This window comes from Podarcis tiliguerta (assembly GCF_965153285.1).
Source record: "Podarcis tiliguerta genome assembly, chromosome: 5".
Taxonomy (NCBI): domain Eukaryota; kingdom Metazoa; phylum Chordata; class Lepidosauria; order Squamata; family Lacertidae; genus Podarcis; species Podarcis tiliguerta.
The window spans coordinates 23,467,277-23,489,757 of NC_139538.1; the positions used below are offsets into that span (position 1 = coordinate 23,467,277).

Genomic DNA, 22,481 nt, shown 5'->3' on the forward strand with positions numbered 1-22,481 from the left:
CATAGAAAGTAATGCAAAACGAATTAATCCATTCCAGACTTTTAAAAACAACCCCTAAAACAGCAATTTAGCATGAATTTTACTATCTAATGAGACCACTGATCCAAAAAATGAAAGCAATAATCAGTGTACTGTACTATAAAATAAATAAGACAGTATTATAGATGATACAAATTAAAATTATTTTTTTTCTTACCTGCACTAATGATAGTCATTGTTTGGATTGGGGGTGGGGGCTTTTATCCATTTCTACAGTCACACAATCAATCAATCAATCAATAGCTGAACTGGGTTCCACACAGTCACAAAAACAAATTAATTGAAAAAGCCTCAAAAACACAAAATAAATAGCAAAAACAAAAGCGCCAAACTTAATCAGTTCCGGAAGTCCATTTGATTTCCGAAATGTTCGAAAACCAAGCTGCAGCTTCTGATTTGTGCAGGTGCCCTGGAAACAATAGCCGACAGCTGCATTGGACGTTCGGCTTCTGGAAAATGTTTGAAAACAGGAACACTTACTTCTGGGTTTTCAGAGTTTGAGAACCAAAGTGTTTGAGTACCAAGGCATTTGAGAACCAAGGTACAACTGTATCCTTGAATTTCTCCAGTGAAAATCTTCAACCCTTCTCTTTTGCAAACACAGCCTCTTCAACTAAAACAGAACTCTCATAACTTTAATCCAACAATAGCATAAAGCATCCCAGTGGCAATGTACATTAAGTCAATGGGGGGGGGGTAATTTCCTATCAACAGTTGCCAGGTGTATTGTATGAAAATTAGTTCAGAGATCTGCTTTCCCTAACTGGTGCACGCTCTTGGCAATGGTGATATTTGCTCCCTTCTCGTCAGAAGGAGGGAACAACAGGAAACAATGCCAATTGAAGTATATAGGCAGATCAGTGGTTTGGGAGGACATGGCTACTCAAACAAAAGCTGCAGGTATGGTTCAAGTCTGACTCAGCATAGCAAAAGGTTGCAACTCTCTTGTCAGTTCCGCAACTGAGAGCTAGTCAGATGCTTTCTGTAATACACAACTCTGGTGCTCAGAGTTGAGTCGGCCATAAGAACAGTCCCCCCTTATTAGATGCCACAATATGGTGTTGGAAACTGTTCATTTTGAACTGGAGACACCTCTGTAGCATTAGGGAGCTAGATTTGATGGAAATGAGATTATTTGGGGGATGGAAGTCTTGTTCCTTCTAGCAAGATTTGAGAGCAGGGTCAGCATTGTTGGAAGCGGTCCTTCTCAGTTCCTGTTTAATGTTTCATTGTTCGCAATCACATCAGATGCCTCCAAAATGTAAGGGTGCCATGCTTAGCACTCATTTCCTCAGCTCCAATGAACCAAAGTTCCTCAAGTTTCCTCCACCACTACCCATGATTGCTGAATTGAACATCCATGGTCTCAGGCTGTATACCTATAAATACTAAATGATAGCGACAAGCATGAGAATGCTGTTGCCTCATGCCCTGTTCATAAGCTTCCCTCAGGATCCTGTTAGAAGGAATTACAAACTAGAGGGATATGAGGGTCGCACCCAAGGCTTCACAATAAGTATGAAGATAGAATATGAAGTATTTCAGGGACTGTATCACTATCTGGAATGTCTAAGTTTAAAATTTATGTTGTTTGATATGATTTTGTTTATTGGGGGGGGGTTAAAACTTTATTTTCATTGGACCCAATGAAGAAAGCTGAGAATACCAGGGTCCTTTTTGCATAGAAAACATATTTATGTGAGGTCCTTTTCATTCATTCGGTGGTTGTCTACTGAACACAGGACACAAACCTGCTTCTGGATTTATGAGCATGGGGAGGGAAATGAATTTAAGAAGACGGTTAGACCACAGTCTTTTTAATAATACATTTTTATCAGTAGTTTTTATAAGACAACAACAACCATAGTCTGTAGATATTGCAAAAAAAATGCTATGAATGCTTCTCAGAATAAAGCCATTTCAGAGATGATGGCACTATTATTAATCTATGTAATTGTATCACTCCAAATTAAGTTCTGAGAAACAGATAGGTGCATCTCTCTGTTGCAACAATTAACATAAGCAACAACAACAGCAACATGGTAGCCGCACTGTAGCTGATACTAAAGGAATTCCTTAACACAGACACACAGGAACGTTATGAAATGATCCCGATATACTGTATTTTTCGCTCTATAAGACGCACTTTTCCCCTCCTAAAAAGTAAGGGGAAATGTGTGTGCGTCTTATGGAGCAAATGCAGGCAGGAGGCTCTGCTCAGCACTCCCTTTAAAGAGCCATGTGGAGTGTGTGTGCAGCTTTTCGGGGCTTTTCCCCGAGGAGGGAGAAGGGCTGCCCTTCTTGGGGGAGCCTTAGCCGCGCGCAGCCTCTCCCTGGGCAGGGGATGAAGGCTCCCCTTGCCCGGGAGAGGCTGCGCGTGGTTATCCCATGAGCCAAGATAGCCAGCGGGATCGCTGCGATCCTGCTGGCTGTCCTGGCTTCTTGTTTAACCGCACACAGCCTCCACAGGGCACGGGGAGCTTTCATCCCACTGCCCTGTGGAGGCTTTGTGCGACTATCCCTGGCTTTTGCAGGAGGTGGGGGAAGGGACAGAGCGCACTCTGCTCAGCGCTCCCTTTAAAGAATACTTTTTCCCCCTCTAAAAACTAGGCGTGCTTTATCGTCTGGTGCGTCTAATAGAGCGAAAAATACGGTAGTTCAAGTTCCAATGCTTTCAGTGGAAGAATTCAACCTACGCTAAAATCTCTTGAGATTAGCAAAAGTCAATTCAATGTTTTGTTTTGTTTTTGCCCGTTTGTCTAAATTATGCTTTTATAACAATGTTTTATTTATTTTAGTCATAACATTGTAATTCCGTTGCTCCAGAAGCGGTTTAGTCACGCTGGCCACATGACCCGGAAAGCTGTCTGTGGACAAATGCTGGCTCCTCGGCCTGAAAGTGAAATGAACACCACACCCCATAGTTCTCTATGACTGGACTTAACCATCCAGCGGTCCTTTATCTCTACCTTTAATACTTTAAAATACTTTAAAACTTTACCTCTATCTTTAATAATGTAAAACTTGCTGCAATTGATTTTGCTGGACTGTGCACCACCTAGATAGGATCAGTGAAGGACTGCTTTAATTAAAACCTTTAAAATTACATACATATTTATGCTCTGCTGAACCTCACACTCCAGTTTGCTCCCTGAGAAAGCAAGGTGCATTATTCTGCTACTATCTCAACTGTTCTGGCATTCCACTGGCAAAAATTAAAAGGATAAGTTCTCAAGTCATTACAGCAAGTTTGCTTTCCCACCCAATCACAAGAGGAGGATGAAGTATTATTTTGCAACACTGAATAATTCTGAACTCTTAAGAGTGTGCGTACACGCACACACCTTGAGATGGCTTTTGGTTTCACTGACGTCAACTGATGTGTTTGAAAGCCACAGGAAAATCTCTTTTAAGATTCGAACTATATAAAGAGCAAAAGGAAAAGTAGCTGGCCACAAGGCAAAAAGCAGGTCGCCTGCCAATACTAAACAGGACATTTAACAAACTTCTTCAATGCTTTTTGGACTCTAAAACAGGTATGTACCTTTTAAAATACTTTACCCAGTCATTATTATCATTGACGCAAATACAAAACGCAGGCTATGTAAACTGCTGGTGTTTGCAATTAGGGACAAACTCAGTATAGATACTCCATGCTGAAACTTCATAGTCACAAAAACTGCAACGATTTTTTCTGTTGAAGGAGTTGACAGAATCAAGCATTCGCTATCTCAGGACCACAGTGCAATTTCCTTTGTAATTGATTCAAAGTGACTGTCATTTCTCAGAAGGAAGATTATGATATTTAAACTCAGTGGAAGAACACCTCTGTTTTATATGCAGAAGGTCCCTGGTTCAAACCTCGCCCTCTCCAGGAATGGCTGGGAGAGAACCCGTTCTTAAACCTTGAGATCTGCTGCTATAGACTATGCTGAGCTAGGAGGACCAGTGATTTGACTCTGTATAAGGCAGCTTTCTGCATTCTTATGTGTTTCATCCCTTCATAGTGGTTGCTCCCAAACTCTCTCAGATCTTTCTAGCACTGTGTTCTGGTTAAATTCTTTAGACTCCCAAGATTTAAAAGGAATCATCTGTGTAAGCTACTAATAAAATGGACGTAGGATATACCAAAGTTGACCAATGGCATACTTCCACATGGTGTTGATAGTATGCAGAGACCCAGACCTGCTTAGCTTCAGCAATGTGCCTTCAGACCCTGGGAAAATAACTGACTTTCCACACTTATCAACCCTCAGGCACCACACATCCCTTGCCGACTGGGAACTTAGCAGATTAGCAGTCTGATCCACATGGTCAGTTAACTGCACACATTACAGGCGTATTTTAACACTTGCCACACCACTGTCATAACACACGACACCAGCCTAAGAGTGCAATGCTGAATTGTACTCAACCTGACCAGGCCCCCTTGCTGACTATTAGTAAATGGAGGGAGAAAGGTTGTTTTCTGGTGCTCCAGAGAAGCGGACACAGAGCAATGGATCCAAACTACAAGAAAGAAGATTCCACCTAAACATTAGGAAGAACTTCCTGACAGTAAGAGCTGTTCGACAGTGGAATTTGCTGCCAAGGAGTGTGGTGGAGTCTCCTTCTTTGGAGGTCTTTAAGCAGAGGCTTGACAACCATATGTCAGGAGTGCTCTGATGGTGTTTCCTGCTTGGCAGGGGGTTGGACTCGATGGCCCTTGTGGTCTCTTCCAACTCTATGATTCTATGATTCTATGAAATAGCTGCTGGCATGACCTGAAGAGAAGCCCACCAGATTTAAACATTTCAGGCATTCTGTAAGCAAACAAAAGCCACCTTATTCCAACAAGCCCTTGGTTACTTTGATTTGGATAATAACAGATTTTGTTTTACTAGTGCTACAGTTACTTGCTGCTGCTGTTGATTAGCTTGATTCTGAGGTTTTAATTCTGCTACTGATGTCTGTTTGATTTCTGCCTAGTTTATGTTGTTAGCTACCTTGTGCTCCTGTGGTCGGAGGAAAGGCAGGATATAAAAACAAGATGTGAAATAGTTAGCTGGCTATAGATGTCTCGCGAGTTGTGAGAAATGAGGTAGCAATGGGCTGTGGTCAGAAAGCCCTTGAAAAAATACATCCCCATAGCTAATACACACTTGAATAAGCAAACCATCTGCAAATCTTTAGCTTACAGAGTTCTAGGAGAAGTGAAACCCATTGAAAGGTGCAGATATATCTAAAAGTTGCCTTGCCAAGTTGATTAGAGTAGATGCTACTTTAGAGTAATCAAGTCATTACAAAGGTTTGGATAAATGGACAATTTTGTTGTCTGTAGAGAGGTACATACAAACTGGACCCTCATCCTCATTTATTTTTATTTATAAAAATATTTATATACCACTACCTCATTAAAAAAAATAAAATCAGTTCAGAACAATAGATAAAACCATAAAATTAAAAGAAAACAAAACAAAAGATAATAGAAATCAGAAAACTATTGGGGAAAGATAATTTCCTGACAGAATGAACAGTTTTCAAAAGTCATTTAAAAGCTGACTTACTGCCACAGAGTTGTCTGACGCTTGGCTAAATGAGGATGTTTGTAATTTGATTTCCATTTATAACTTTTATAACCAACAAGAGTGTATTATACTCCAACACCTCACGCCTCACTATCACTTGCCTCCTCTCTGATGGATTCTCCTTTTGCCTGGCTTTGACGTGTTTCAGACTATCCCTTGCCCAACCAACTGATTTGATTTCATTCTGATGTAAATTCTGACCCATTGCTACAAATTTACTCATAAGGTGAGTGAGTTGTTTGGCATTTGTGCTCCAGGCAATCCAAATTGTGCCGGGAGCTTCTGAGCAGGTTGGCCACACTAGTCCCCTGCTGTGCAGTCACACTACCTTCTACATTACCGCGGTACCTCGGTTTACGAACTTAATCCATTCTGGAAGTCCATTCTTAAACCAAAACCGTTCTTAAACCGAGGTGCACTTTCCCTCATGAGGCCTCCCGCCGCCGGTGCCCTTCCACCGGCTTCCCTTTGTAGACTGAGGTGAAGTTCGCTAACCGGAACATTACTTCCGCTTTTGCAGAGTTCGTATACAGAATAATTCATAAACAGGGCTGTTCTTAAACCGAGGTACCACTGTAGTTTTATTGGCTAGTTATATAAACTAGGTTCCATTACTAACTATCTCTGAAAATGATGGCATACCTGTGGTGTATTTGTGCACTTCAAAAAACTGCACAAAAAAATCAATTCCATTTACAGCCAAAGCTCTTGAAAAAAAATGTAAATTGACACACACACATTTTATTTTTGTAAAACTGCCAACATTAACGATTCCAGCGTTTAACCTACAGTTCTGTTTGTACACCAACAGCTCCACAACAACTGGAGAGGGCAAACATCTATGAGGTGCATCAAATGGAAGCTGAAGGTTCACTGTTCTTCATCTGGAAATCATTACTGCATTTCATTTCTTAGAAATGTTAAAAATAGCCACTTCCTCTTCAGTGTGCATGGCTCTAGCAATGATTCTACCAGTACATCTACAAAACAGATCCTGCTGCAAAAAATCAGACCATCAAACTATGGAAATGTTCTTGGCAAATATGGTTTTCTTGCATTTCAATTAAAACCTCCTATGCCTATGGATGTCTGAGAATACCAAATAAAACAAAAAGAGAAGCAGTGTTCACACTTATTTGTTTCATTTCTGGGACGATTAAGTCTGCAATCAGCCATGCTAACTGAAAAGGAAATGCTTTGGAGTAAATGCATTTCTCATATGAATGCAGCATCACACTGAACAGATTTGTCAAAAAGTTGCTTTAAACATTTTAAAAAATATATGTGTACCATTGGCTGGGCCCAATGGAAGCTATAGCCCAAAACATCTGGCGGGCACCAGAATGGGGAAAGTGGCTCCTGAGCTTCTTAAGCAGGCATCCCCAAACTCGGCCCTCCAGATGTTTAGGGACTACAACTCCCACCACCCCTAGCTAGCAGGACCAGTGGTCTGGGATGATGGGAATTGTAATCCCAAAACATCTGGAGGGCCGAGTTTGGGGGTGCCTGTTCTTAACAACAGTCACAGATTTGGTTAGGTATTGTGCGACACTATTGCTTACCGAAAGACAGTTTATTTGTTTGTTTATTTCTCTCTCTCTCCCAACTCCAGGTTTTGTCTCTCAGAAAAGGTGCACATACTTTGCCTCTCCTGTGAATCATTTAAGATGCGCATAACCAATTCCTCAGGTTGCAATGTTTATTCTGACATGGAGCCATTTCCTTATTTTTATTATTTGATCTTTCTTATTGGGTTCATCGGGAGCTGCTTTGCCCTGTGGACCTTCCTGAAGGCAGAGCAACATCGCAAATGCATGAGCGTCTACTTAATTAACCTGCTAACAGCAGACTTTTTGCTAACCCTTGCCTTGCCGGTGAAAATCGCAGTTGATTTAGGAGTTGCTCCCTGGAAACTGAAAATATTCCACTGCCAAGTCACAGCTTGCCTCATCTATATCAACATGTACTTATCCATCATATTCTTGGGATTTGTAAGCATGGACCGTTGCCTTCAGTTAATACACAGCTGCAAGATCTATCGCATCCAGGAGCCTGGCTTTGCTAAGATGATATCAGCAGTAGTCTGGGCAATGGTTCTATTTATCATGGTGCCAAACATGGCAATTCCAATCAAAGAAATCAAAGAAATGGCCAATGTGGGCTGTATTGATTTCAAAACAACGGTGGGAAGAGATTGGCATGTTTTCACTAATTTCATTTGTTCTGCCATATTTCTCAATTTTTCCGCCATAGTGCTTATTTCTAACTTCCTTGTGATCAGATTACTCTATCGAAACAGATACAACGTGAGCTACGACAATGTGAAGAAAGCTCTGGTGAACATACTCTTAGTCACTGCAAGCTACATAATATGCTTTGTTCCTTACCATATTGTCCGGATCCCGTATACTCTGAGTCAAAGCAAAGCTATAACCACAGACTGCTCTCTCAGGCGAACGCTCTTCAAAGCAAAAGAATCCACCCTGCTACTTGGTGTGTCAAATCTCTGTTTTGACCCAATTTTGTATTTTTACCTTTCAAAGACATTTAGACTGAACGTGACAAAGGCTTTCGGGTCGCGTAAAGAAAATAATACTCCCCCAGAAAATGCATTAACAGAGACAGCACTTTGATGTTTCAGTGGAAACTGCAGACCATTCTAGACAATTTATTGCACATTAAAAATGCATTGACCCCGCCCCCACCCCAGCTAGAGCACACAATCTCTCCATCTTTCCTTCAGGTAGAGCTTCAGTTGCAAGGGCACTGCATTTTCTGAGAAATTGCTAAGGGAAAGAAGCAATATCCCCACCCCAATGTACCATATTCATTGCTAGTAGCTATTGCTCTGTAGAATTTGGTTGCACAATGTGTCACAAGCAGTTGTCACATTTTGTTTCTGAAGGGTGAAATACAATGATAGTCGTACTCAGATTAGTCAATGCTTTCAATAGTCTACTCTGTGTATGACTTGGCTGGGTATTTCTCCAAGTGCCCCATGGCAAATGATTTAGCTGAGATTCCTGCATTGCAGAGGGATGAACGAGATGACCCTCAGGATCCCTTCCAACTCAACAATTCTATGAATTCTCCCCCCTGCATACCTGTAATTTGACATTCAGGTATCTTGAAGTGGCACGACTGAATACTTTGTGAGCCTTTTTGAAGACGGTTGCTTTCGTAACACTGACATTTAGAGTTATGTATATAAGAAGCATGTAATTCATCTAAGGGAGTACACACAGTGGGGTTGGTTCAGATGTAACAATAAAAAATGGTGTCACAGGAACAAGCCCCATGCTTATGAATGGGATATGATTCTATTTTCATGTTAATCTGCTTGAAGACCATGATGTGCTTGACAGACACTGTACAGTTTTCAAAATGTACTTGGATAAAATATTCATATAGGAACCCAAATCCAGGTAAAACTAGTCATGACAAAGTCCAACTGGATATAAGGAAATGAGTTGAGTCAACTAATTTACCACTCACCTGTTTCAGTGACACTTTGTATGATGAGTACAACAAAACAACGAGCCACGACCTGGCTAAATGAATTGTCATTAGTTTGAAGTAAGCCAGTAAGCAATTTATTTATTTAACAGAATTTGCATCCCACTTAATTGTAAATAAAACCTCTAAGCAGTTTTGCTTGCCTGTGTATAGACTTTCTCTTCAAAGACAGAAAGAAGTTACTTACCAGAGGTATAGGAAAATGTGTTGCATATTGCAAATGGCGAAGGAGGTTGTAGTTTGATGGAAAAATCAGCTCCCTCAGTTTTTCCCTCTTCATAGACTTTTCACTCATTGTTGAAATTCTTCTGTCTATCATTGATACGGAATTCAGATTCTCACAAGACTCCCCAGGCATTGGAGAAAATATCTAAGACATGTAAACAAACATTTAATACTGTAAACAGAAATATCCGTTGAATTTATGGTATGGCCAAAAAATGCAGCTTCATTTTACCTCAGAATAGGTAACTCATGATGTATGTCTAAGAAAGCCAATGTGGCAACTCCCAAATGTTGGTCCACAACTATCATCAGTCACAGCCAGCATGGCCAATGGTCAAGGATGATGGGAATTGTAGTCTAATAACATCTGAAGGGCACCACATTGGCTACTGCTGATGCATGCCAATGAAAACAACATTCAATTGCATTGAAATATACAGTAACTAAAACCATTTTGATTCAGTTTTCAAATGGCAGCTAATAAGGGGGCCAATGTTAGCACTCAATACTGTGAGTGCAGAATGGCAAAATGTTTTTGTTTTATTTTTTTAAAAATGGTTTCAGTAAGTATAAATGATATGAGTTAATGTTTCACTGCTCGTGACATGTTCATGATGGTGGCATTTTAAACACAGTGGAAGTGGTATCAAGGTTACCACAGTGGAAATAGGTGAGGCATCTTTTGTAAACCTAAGACCATGATGCTATTTAAAAGAAGGAAAGGATGACTATGGGGGAAAGGGGCGAGATATTTTGAGAATACCAGAAGAAATGCAGAAAATGCTGGTAAGAGTGTGTGTTCCATGTCTCAGATCATGCTGACACACGTAGCAAAGTGAAGAATGGGTTTTTTTTAACTGAAAAAATCCAAAGTTAGACCTACTGGAAATTCCGAACCAAAGTCTGTCTTAAAGTCATTCTTGTCTATGTCATCAAAAATATTAGCAGTTCCCGAGTCAATGTACATATGTTCCATAATACTATGGTCCTAATGATCACCGAAGAGAAAAAGAAACACCAGTCAGAGCATGTTGTAAAGCATGGGTGACTGGCCATGTAAGATTTAAAAAATCACTCAGTTTTAAAAAGCACAATACTAAAATTCTTAGATTAAACAAGACAGAAGACATTTCTGACCCCAACATATATAGCACTCAAAATGGTCTCTTTTTGAAGTCATACTTAAAAAACAATAATAACAAGCTCGGGGAAACTGCACTCAAGGGCGACAGCCTGAATGTTTTGTTTACAATGAATGAGTAATCTCCTGGGAAATGTCTGCTTTGCTATGGGATCAGAATAGAGAAAGGCTACAGCTAAACCATCAATACTTCTCTAGAGGGATACGCATTCCCCAAGTACAGTGCAATTTGTATAAAGGACCACTGTTCACAAGAGATTGTGCTGCTGCTGAGATGAAACCTTGCAGAAATAAAAGTCTCAAGTCATGATTCTTGCAGGTCCAATGGATTGGTTTTGAGGAAAGAACCTAACAACCATTAAAGTTAAAAATAAAATTTGGGCTCAAACCTTAGAAGGACACCCTCTCCTTCCAATTCCAATCATGGACATATAAAACAACGCAAATGTAACTAATTCTATCGGCACCTTTAATATATAAAGAGATCTTGATCCATCAGAGCCCAATAGGTGCAAAATATCACATTTCATTTATGCAACAGGCATTTCGTCATCATGGCAGCTCTGTATTTAGCCATGAACTACCTTTAAGTATAATGTGTCAAAGCTATTATCTCATTCATCTGCATAATATTTTTATTTTATTTAATAAATATTTCTAAACCACTGAGGGTTATATTGCCTTCCTCTCCTCTCCTCTCCTCTCCTCTCCTCTCCTCTCCTCTCCTCTCGTGCCCCCAAATTCTGCTCCAGAGAGTCCCCCAACTCTCCAGAGCAGATTTTGAGGTTGTGCAGGGAGAGGAGAGGGAGGTTTCATTGTGCAAGCAAAACTCTGATGTGCAAGCAAAATGGCATCAACGAACAGAACCCTTCATGTTTAAAAAATGTCTACGTACCATGGAAACAACACCAATCAACATTAAAAACAGTAAAATAATATCACAGAAGCAAACACAGAAAATCAGTGATACAGGTTCCAATCTTACGGGTTAGGGAAAGCCTGCACATTTTCATAAAGACATCTGAAGCAAATAATTGATGGTGCTTCACATCATAAGGCAGAGGTAAGGGCATTCCAGAGTGAAGGGGGAAAGGAGGAAATTGCCTGTTTTAACATTACCACTATATGATATTCCGTAGAGTGTGCTGGCCTGAGCAAAAATATCCCAGGTGTTCAAAGTGATCTTGCAGGTCTACACAGGGGCAAGCAGTCCTTCAGGTAACCCAGTCCTGATTTGTTACAGTAGTCCAATCCTGAGGTTACCAGTACATGGAATCATGGTGGCCAAGGTATCCCTATCCAGGAATGGGTATCGTCGACACACCAACACAAGTTGGCAGTAAGCACCCATCACCAGAGAAGTAACCAGGGCCTCCACTGACAGATTAACCTAGGAGAACCCCCAAACTACATGTCTGTTCCTTCAGAGGGAATGAAACTTATATAATCTCATATACTGTCTTCCATTCCAATCCCAAGGCAGTTTAAAACTTTGGAAGACACTCCTCTAAACAAAACCAGTAAAAAAGCAAAAGGCAAAAACAATACAACCAGTATAAATTACAATATAACAATAAATCCAGCAACCTGAAAAGTTCTCAAGGTCAGGTATCAATGACCCCCAGAGGAAAACTCAGCAAGGTTGGCACCTGCTTTATTTCAAGCGAGAAACTGTTCCATAAACTTGTTAACCAGGCAGGGTCTCTACCTGGATGGTGCCAGATATATTTCTGCAGGCTATCGCACAGCCAATAGGGCCTTATCCTGAGAGCAGGGTAATGTTGAGATCTTGAGATCTCAATATTGCACTGTTGGCATGGAAGCTTCTGCACAGTGCAACTCTCGTCCTGCATCATCAGGATAAAACACGTGCACACTCGTGCAAAATCCCAGGTCACCATGAGAAGACCATAAACTGCTATTCCTTTTTATGCCAACATAATCTCTCCAGAAACTGGGGAGTAGCAGCAGCAGCATGGACTGCTCACATTATATTGGCTAAAAGGGGCTACATTAAAGGTTGGCACTGAGAATCTGATGAACAACACCATTAAAGCTTTCTAGGCAGCACAATTATTATTTTTCAAACTGCTCTTAGGATAAAGTGGGGTAGGGAGAAAACAGCACCAGGTTGTCATTTTTGACCTAGTGAAGCTGAGAAGCAAACGACAATGCACTTCATACCTCCAGTTTCACATCTTGTTCCCTAGAATACTGTTCATCCATATTTTCCCCAGTTGGCGAGCGAGACATAGAGGTTGCAGTGATGGATAAGTCTCCACGTGATATTAAAGTGCACATGTAAGCATCATGGGAGAAAACATCATGCCGTATGAATTCACAGAAAAGCAGCACCAGGTTCACAAATTCCATCTTCTCATGTTCACTGTTTGGGTCAGCTACCAATAGAGAAAAGGTTAGATTTTATTAATTACCATTAGGCTCAAGCAGCTTTTGTCTGAAAAGAAAAAGAAAAAAGTAAGCCTACCTTAAAATTAAGGTAAAGGTAAAGGGACCCCTGACCATTAGGTCTAGTCATGACCGACTCTGGGGTTGCGGCGCTCATCTCACTTTATTGGCCGAGGGAGCCGGTGTACAGCTTCCAGGTCATATGGCCAGCATGACTAAGCCACTTCTGGCGAACCAGAGCAGCGCATGGAAATGCCGTTTACCTTCCCGCCGGAGCGGTACCTATTTATCTACTTGCACTTTGACGTGCTTTCAAACTGCTAGGTTGGCAGAAGCAGGGACCGAGCAACAGGAGCTCACCCCATCGCGGGGATTTGAACCGCCGACCTTGTGATTGGCAAGTCCTAGGCTCTGTGGTTTAAGCCACAGCGCCACCTGCATCCCACAACCTTAAAATTAAGGTTACACAAATAGCTACTTAAATATTTCAGACACAAAGGGTAGAATTCAACACGGCCCTAAGGAGCTAAGTGACATCAGCTTGCTTGTCCAACAGATTGGTATCCCCTCTGCTCCCACAAATTGTTCTCCCACCCCTCCAGAGATTTAGGGGAAGACCCATTGTGCTGGTAGGAGTCCTCACACAGGCTTCTGCTAGCAGGACAGGTTAGTTAACCCCACGCCTTATAGCTCAATCAGTAGAGCATGAGAGGCTTAATCTCAGGATCATGTCCCACATTGGGCAAAAGATTCCTGCATTGCAAGGGGTTGGACCAGAGGACCCTCATGGTCCCTTCCGATTCTATGACTATTAATGGCAGCCCAAACCATCCTTCTCATGTGGTTGATCCAGGCTTCAAAAGTCAGCCCATATAAGAAGGTCCTACAACACTTCTGAAAAATACTCAGATTGGTGTATCTGTATGCAGCTTAACAAATTTATTTGACCACATTGAGGCTTTCTGAAAGTTGTAAGAATCATGTACCATGAATTGGACAGCTTCAAGACAATATATTTGCACTATTGAACCAATATAGGTTAAATGACATGGAGGAAACTCAGTTATTAGAACCCACAGTATATGGCACCTGAATGCACCAACATTCCCACTCCTTAAACCCTTACGGAGTTTTGCTCTCTTTTTCTAACTACTACGAACACACACACGAGTGTCAGAAAGCAACATATACAGGTTCAGCATATGGTTAAGCATATCAGAAGGTTATCCTTCAGGTTCCAAAGATATCAGGAGCCCGCTCCACAGTAACTCAGAGCAGGGCTTTCAGTGTGGCTGCCCCAGTTCTGAGAACAGCATTCCTGTTCAGCTCCGCCTTTGTGGACACATGACAAGGGCATGTGGGACCGCTATTGCCTCACCTATGAGGAGAAACCAGGAACAAATTGCAAAGGGAGGTATAAAAAAGTCTAAACTACTCTGATAAGCACTGGGGGACAACTGTGTTTCACCTGGTAATAAACTGATGAGCTGCTGCCTTGATGCTCAGATCTGACACATTTGCGCTACAATCCTGTGCATATTTAATAGGAGCAAATCCCACTATAAACTGTGAGTCTTACTTCTGAATAAGCATGTACAGAATGACAATGTCAGAGTTTTGGTTTATGTTTTCCCTAGTGCCAAATGTTAGATTGTACAGTCTAAGTTTAGATTGTAAAGCAACCGGCCCAAGGTAAGGCAAACTGGGAGTGGGGCAGGCAGGACACACACACACACACACACACACACACACCGGGAAAAAAAGCTCTAAAACGAAAGGCTACATTAATTGCCTCAAGGCAAAAACAAAGCTCAGAAATACTTTAGTTCCCAAAACACAATGTTTTGGAAAGTTAAAGCCTTCTAGGGGGAAAAAAATAAAAATCTGTAGGTCAGGCAGAAATGAGGGAGGGGGAAAAATGATACAGTCACCAATAATAATAGTGAATATCCAGTAGCTGGACAAAAGGTCACAGAGTTTCATCCTGCTCTGGAACAGAGAGGATTTGATGCTTACATAATGAAGGGGCCTGGGTGTCTAAAAACCTAAGGAGGACATTCTGGAAAACGGGAAGGCTGGATCCAGCAAGTGATGCCGAAGAAATGGATTCCTTTTCGTCCAAGACTTCTGCCTCACCACATCGCTGCAGAAATAAGACAGGATAAAAGCAATCAGTGTAGAACTGCAACACAACAGCTATGAATGCTCCCCTATTACTTAGGGGCACACAAGCAAAAAGGGAGGGGGGAAATAATCTGTTGTTCAACCTGTTGGTCTCTGCTTGTGTGCGAGGAAAAACAAACAAATTAATCTAGAGTCATCTGAGATGTGGCCAGGTGACACATAAGAATGGAATAAAGACTGGCATTCTCAGCATCCTATGTTCCCTCTGCATGAGAGATTAAAGACTTCCAATGCTTGTTACAGGGCCTGAACCTTCCACCAATAACCAAGATGGATAAACTGATTTAACCTTGCTTATAAAGCTGTAGTTCATGGTCAAAGCTAGTTCTCACTTAAATATGAACTGCATTTTTCTCTCCCTGCACACAACTGTCATACGGCAAAGACAACTTACTTCCACTTCAATTTCAGCTTGCCTCTTCTCCAATAGTTTAGCCACAGCCATTGCCCTGTGCTTGCCAGCTCTTTTGCTGCTCACGGCCCATTCACAAAGCAACGTTACGACAGCTTCGTCATTAGTTGCAACCTGTTAAATAAAAACAAAATAAAAGGTCAGTCTCTTGTTTAAGTAGATTAAAATGCTGGCTACGAAGACAGGCAGACGATGCAGACCAATGGCAACAGTAAGTTTCCTGTTCAATTTCCTACCCCTTTTATCCCTAGGATGTATGTTTGTCTAAAAGTTCAAAAGAGAGTTTCTTCTTCTAGGAGGTATGTGTGGCTAGACAGGGAATGAATGCATGGAACAGAAGCATAGTAGTGTGTTGAAGAGCATGATGAGCTAGTTTGAAACTGTTCTCAAAATGCAATTCATGTGCTATATACTAAAACAGGCTTTTGCTATCACATAGGTTTTAGTCTTATTTACATTTACTACACTTCTGGCTACATTCATCAGTTCAAAAGCTGCTCTTTTCAAAGTAAGGATCCTTTATGAACATAGTGCTTGTGTACATATTTTATTACACATTGTTTTCTTATAACTTTTAATTGAAGATGATCCTTTTTTTATGCATAAGAGCCACCTTCATTTTGGAGGTGATACACCTCTTTTTATTAAAAAAAGAAAGAAAAGTTATCCTAAGCAATTCTTATAATTCAGATATGTGAATCCTCAGCTAACAGTAAAATCCAACATTCATCTTTAATCATCCAATCAATGGTTTAACTAGTTTCTGTATGTGAACATCAAAAAACAAACTTTCTGTATCATTACTACTCACTACTGCTATTAATTATAATTTATACATAACGCAACCCATGTGCATAGGCACTTCAGCACTTTACAGAATGCAATAGTACAGTTCCCTGCCCCAAGGAGCTTACAATCTAAAATTTAACATGGGGAAAAGGAAAAGGAAAAGGAAAAGGAAAAGGAAGGAAGGAGACACCAAGTTAAACATGGGGAGGAATATGTGATTGTTCCAATTTCACATTCTTAGGCTTAGTTACAACAGGGCAAGGAAACTAGGTGGTAAAGCCAACCTTTTCATTTTTTAAAAGTTGGTGTAGAAAACGGATTTGAGGAGAGGTGTTCTGGGACACACTTCCAAGCAAACCAACAAAGGAGAAAGGGTGTAGACGATTGAAAGAGCAGGAGACTTGTGGCTGGTGGTAGCTGGTAGCTGGTACAGCCTGAGAAACTAAGATTGCAGACATATTTGTGATCGGAATGTAATGACAGAAAGAAGGGGGAGGCAACGCCATTTAAGGCTTTCCTCTTAGCAATTAGATGCATATTCTTAATATACAGTGTCTGGAAAGGTCCTAAGCACATCCTTTTCTACTAGCAACAGCAAACATAAGCAGAGCAACGGCCTCCCACATCCTCCTCCTGTTGCAACTTTATCTTGTTCAAAGCATTTGCTTAGATACACAACAAGATATAAAGGAGGTGATTATCTGCTGCTTCTTTCCATCACACTATTGATAATGGCTTTGCTAGATATCACCAGAAGCTTGCCTAGTCTAGCACACCATCTCCAGTAATGGGAGCCTGGATCAGGCCCATGCAGAGGCAAGGGCAACTGGGTACACTTGCCCCGGGGCCTCAGAGGGCTAAGCCAGCCAGGGCAGGAGGCCTGTCAGAGACCAGCTGCTTTGTCTGAGTTTAGAAGCTTTATTCTAACAAGGCACACTCTGCAGACAAGCTCTACACGGGCCTGACCTGGATCATCCTGGAAAGCTAAAAAAAAAAAGGTGATTCACATCCCTTTTAATTCATCTGCAACCACAAAATGTTAAGGAAGCCACACACTTTTCCATTCAAAAAAGAAACCTAGAGGGAAGGGAGATCAATAAAAGTTTACAAAGTTGTGGGTGTCGAGAAAACGAAGAAGGAAAATTATTAACGTATGTAGCACACATAGGATTGGGGGGGGGGACCCGACCCTCCATAAACGGTAATTGTGAATAATAGGGCAGTCATGTGTCCTACTTTGCAGAAGACATTCTTCTATTTCCATTGCAGAACAGAGCAAAGTGTGCCACCCTGACAGAACTGTCTGCACTTCCTAAACTACGCTCATGCCTGTAATTGCAGTGGAGGAAACCATCCCATTGCCAATGTTGAAGGTGCAGATTCAGTAGTTAATGAAGATTCAGTAGTTAATGAAGCCAACATTTATACGTGGAATGGGGAGGTATCAAATTTTCCTTTGCCTCAAACAGCAAATTGCCACAGGCCTAACCCTGAATACTCCTGCCAACCTAGCAGTTCGAAAGCGGTGTTTCCGTGTGCTGCTCTGGTTCGCCAGAAGCGGCTTAGTCATGCTGGCCACATGACGCGGAAGCTGTACGCCGGCTCCCTCGGCCAATAAAGCGAGATGAGCACCGCAACCCCAGAGTCGGCCACGACTGGACCTAATGATCAAGGGTCCCTATACCTTTACCTAACGCTGAATATGTTGCAGAAATACAAAAGCAACGTGCATAATCCCATTCCCCCTTTCCACAAACAAGATCTCAAGCCAAAAGCATTGGGTAACTAAGCAATGCTTGCCCCTTGCAGAACAGGGTCTTGAGAAGTCCCATCCCGAAAAGGTTGCGTTGGGCTCAATTCTCATACCACAAGGCCCAGCCTTTCTGCTTCTTCCCCTCATCCACATGCAGCACACAGTAAAGATCCCTGCCTTGTTTGTGAAAGGGCTGGGAAATTAACTTTGGGCAACAGCACAAACAAAACAAAGCCAGATGGCCCTCCTTTATGAAAGCTAAAAATCTGAAGCTACTCTTAACAGCAGCTGTGACTTTTTGCATTGGATATGTGAATGTTTATAGAAATTGGATTATTTTATTTAAAAAGGAACACAAGTTAGCACTGGAATTCTTGGCAATAAATTAATAGTGATACATTTCTCAGAACAACACATCACTTTATTTTCCAGTGCGCTGATGACTGAAGTGAAGCCATTTGACACTTTTAACTTAATTTTTCAAATGGAATAATTGCTTAGTTGTCTTTAGAAGCATCCAATTCCTCCATATACAGAAGTTTTTTCAATACCTCCCTTCTGACCTTTCATTGTGCAACATTAATCAAGAACAGAATATATGCTGTGTGAAACTGAAAAAGGACAAACAGCTGGTTCTGTTTCTAAATGAGTCAGACTTGTTTTAAGGTTGTGCAGCTGCCAGTTTGACTACAACACTCAATCCCAATCGTACATATAAACAGGAGAGAGTGAAGCAAACTTCAGACCTCTGAACTGCCAGCAGAAAATGCACCACTAAGTCCACAAGCCTAGAATGCTATAAGCACTGGGGGCAGAGGGAGAACACTGAGTCAGTAGTTTTTTTCAAAGTTTGCACTTTGAATGTTTGCAGCCACAGTAACCCAGCTGAACACACAAGCCAATTTTAAATGGAAGAGTGGATTGACTTGCTAGTATAAAGACGTCCCAAAGCACGTTTCTCCCTCAGCCAGAAACATGGTTGTCTAGGGTTGGAGGCTGCGTTCATGATTTATACAAGTCCCTGTCAACTTTCAACCAAATACTCCAAGGCGATTTAGAAACACAGCAATACAAACATAGCAATTTAATCAAAACTAGAGCCACAAAAAAGCATATTAATAGGAGCAGCAATAAAACAATTCAAAAGCAAACAGAAATTTTAAAATACAAGTCAACCTCCAAATGCTTCTAAAATATAAGGGGGGGGGATCATATTTATATAACCATTGCCCTAATGTCAATGCATTCCATTAACTTGAAAACATAATTTGCATTTAAAATGAAGCCAAGAAGTTTCATGTTTTTGAACTTTCAGACTAGCATATAATCATGCCCCAAGAATGATGTACACTTTTTACATAAACATAATAATAAAGTATCCACTTATTAAGAGTTAGAACCTGGGAAGAACAGTGCAAGGCTCTACATCTGTCATGAAGGCACCAAGTAACTTAGGAGAAGAGACTGTTATGAAGGTGTATCTACAGTCAACATCATATGGTACCTTTGTTGCCATTCTGTTCCCAGTAACAACATGGAGCCTTTCTTCACCTCCCTTGCAATAGTATCAACCTAATATGAGCTGCCATATTAGCTCATATTTGTTTGTTGTAAACACAAGTGCTGGGGATGGGGCATAAATAGTATTTTACACCTTGATCAATGCATGCAACATCTTCTCTATGAAATTATTTATATATTCCACTGATCTCAAACCTCAAATTTGATTCATAGATTGAGAGTGTTCATCCAAGGCACACTGGCTCCAAAAGGCCTCCTTATGATTAAAATCTATAATAAAATTAAGCAGTTGATAACTAGCAGCTTTTTCTAAGCACCCCTAATTGGATGCCCCTCAAAAGTCTGATGGGTAAGACCAGTCAAGAAGAATCTTATCTAAGTGGCTGTAACCTAAACAGACAAGCAATATGGTCATAAAATTGGGGGGGGGGGGGACTGTTTGAACAGCCTAAATGTTATTGGGTAAAATCAAGTCACCATTCCAAGACAATGTTCTCTGTAACAATTTCCTCCGCAATTATGACTTTTATGTAATTATGACAATTATGACCCTCTATCACAAAACAGCTCACCCAAACAATATGATAGGAGTCACTGTTTGAACTTCAAATCTGTCTAGTTTGGGTGTTTATTTTATTCTGTTCCCAGGCCTCCAGCGTCCTCCAACATCATTGTTTTCAATATGCTTCTAATGTCTCTCCATACTGTTCGTAAACCTCCCTACGATGATAATGTTTCCATTGTATCTTCAACTTCCTAATAGCTAATTATTGCTATATTAATTATGGCAATCAGAATATACTGCCCTCTAAAATTGAACTGCTGATATAGTTGATGATGGCTGCACCATTTCATGCCACCTTTTTTATTTAATACCTTTCCTTAGTTGCAAAGGGGAAAGGCACTCCCAACCCTTAGGCAGCTTCAGCTCCACATATAGGAATTCAAAAAACCCTGCTGAAAATCCCTCTTCTGTCCAGTTACTAAAGGCTCAGGGACACTGCATCTATCCCTTGCCTCTACCCCCCCTAACTTTGCTTGTGATCTTTTGCATTCCATAACTCCAGACAAAATTCTCCTGCATACAACATTTAACAGAATCAGCATGGATAATCCTAGGAACCAGTTATGGGATTCCCCTCAATTCCATTTAAATGTAGACATTTCCATTGTTAGCACTTTGGGCTTGTAGTCACATCTTCCTTATCTTGAGCCAAACCAAGTCAAAAATACAACTCTCCCTATATCATCTGCATCATCTGCATCATCAAACCACCTCCTGTAACAGGAAGAGGTTTGGGTGGGTCCAACAAAAAGCAGATGCAAGCAGTACCTACTATAAAAAAACCACCAGCGCATTATAGCTGAAAAGTGTACCAATCAGCTAATAATCTCATCTGTTGAATCCCACATTAAGAATATGGAGCAGGATCCATCCTTATGTGCATGCAGCTATATCTTGAAGCCATTGGTTCATGTCCTACCCTCCAGAGCAGGAGAAAACAAGCTTGCTCCATCTTCCATGTGACATCCCTTTAGATATCTAAAGATGTCTATAATAGCTCCTCTCAGTCTCCTCTTTTCCAGGCTAAACACAACCCAGCTCCTTCAACTGTTCTTCATAAGGCTTAGTTTCCAGACCCTTCATCATTTTGCTTGCCCTTCTCTGCACATGTTGCAGCTTGTCAACATATTTCCTAAATTGTGGTGCCCAGAATTGGACACAGTATTCCAAGTGTGGTCTGACCAAGAAAGAATATTACTTCCCCTGATCTTAAGAGTTGCCATATTTCAAAAAGTGAAAATCCGGACACAAAAGTGAGCTTTTTTTTTTTTAAGTTTTACCCAAATTTGTTGAGCTTTTGAGCTATTTTTAATGAAATTCGACACTGGCTGCCATACTGGATTTCCCCAGACATTTAAGCAATTTCCACCCAGGCCCTGTTTCCAAGGGCCGAATACCATCTATGTCTGGGAAATTCCGGACGTATGGATTCTACATTATCTGGACACTAAACTTCTGTTGGTGCTGCCTGGAATAGCATTAGCTTTTTTTGCTGCTGCATCACACTGCTGACTCATGTTTCATTTGCAGAATTCATAAAAACTATCTCAGAGAAAATAATAAAGAAAGCAAACGAAAATATTTGTTACAACCAGATATGCATCCAATGAAATGACCAAAGTCTTACTTCTGGAAAAATGTGATTGTGGGTGGCATGCAAGTCAGCTTAAGGAACAAGGCTGGCACAGTGGACCTCCTAACCTGAGGTGAACAGGTATTAAGAAACACAAATAAGGCAGTTTCAAGAAAGCTGGAGCAAGCCATTATCAAGTAACCATATATAGGTATATATTATCAGCTGCTTCCTAACAAACGGAAACGGCTAGAAACAGTTTACAGAGCCACATTTTTATCGACTGGTAGTTTCCAAAAAAGTAAAACTCCCCCACTGTCTGAATAGTCTCTATGGGAACAGCTTTGCACAAATTGAATATTTCTCTCAATACTGGACTTACTCACGGGGAAATTATGCAACCTTCTATGAATAGCAACTGATCAACAAATTTAAAATGGCAGCGCTGAAGGTGAAGGGCAGAATACAGGAGAATTGTGGGCAAGAAAAGAGGGTGGCTTTGTGAGGCTACGTGAAATTGAAAAATTGACTCATTCCTGAGTAGTGACATGTTCTGTGCAGTCAATGCAGTACAGGATATTTTTAACCAAGGACTGAACTGGAAAACTTCAAAAGCTTGTTCTAGTAAATACACAGCAGGATAAGGGGAAAGGTTGATGATATGAATAACTTGGTTTTTTTACCCAAGAGACTAAAAACAGCTAATGGTTAAAACTTTCAAAACCTACTCTCCCACAATATTAAATAGCTTAACATGAGCTAAGGATACACATCACAAACTGGGTCT

At 40.9% G+C, this 22,481-nt stretch overlaps 2 protein-coding genes across 5 annotated transcripts in view; one reads left to right on the forward strand and one right to left on the reverse strand.

Moving 5' to 3' along the window:
• The window catches only part of MED12L (mediator complex subunit 12L), a 162,609-nt gene that overhangs the window by 104,949 nt on the left and 35,179 nt on the right, over nt 1-22,481 (reverse strand). For 2 of the 3 annotated variants that reach the window (XM_083442527.1, XM_083442528.1), the window contains exons 11-14: nt 15,476-15,607; nt 14,914-15,040; nt 12,673-12,887; nt 9,310-9,492 (exon numbers count right to left, since the gene is read on the reverse strand). In XM_083442527.1, the coding sequence (XP_083298653.1) occupies nt 9,310-9,492; nt 12,673-12,887; nt 14,914-15,040; nt 15,476-15,607 (657 nt within the window). Of the gene's footprint in view, nt 1-9,309; nt 9,493-10,230; nt 10,336-12,672; nt 12,888-14,913; nt 15,041-15,475; nt 15,608-22,481 lie in introns of all 3 variants that reach the window. The other variant, XM_083442526.1, reaches the window with a different exon arrangement.
• On the forward strand, nt 3,113-9,257 carry GPR171 (G protein-coupled receptor 171). 2 transcript variants are annotated; one of them, XM_083442975.1, is made up of 3 exons: nt 3,113-3,575; nt 6,418-6,474; nt 7,219-9,257. In XM_083442975.1, the coding sequence occupies exon 3, from the start codon at nt 7,274-7,276 to the stop codon at nt 8,237-8,239; it is 966 nt and encodes a 321-aa protein (XP_083299101.1). In that variant the 5' UTR covers nt 3,113-3,575; nt 6,418-6,474; nt 7,219-7,273; the 3' UTR covers nt 8,240-9,257. The 2 variants fall into 2 exon arrangements, with proteins under 2 accessions (XP_083299101.1, XP_083299100.1); XM_083442974.1 differs by lacking the exon at nt 6,418-6,474 and having other exon boundaries at nt 3,117-3,575.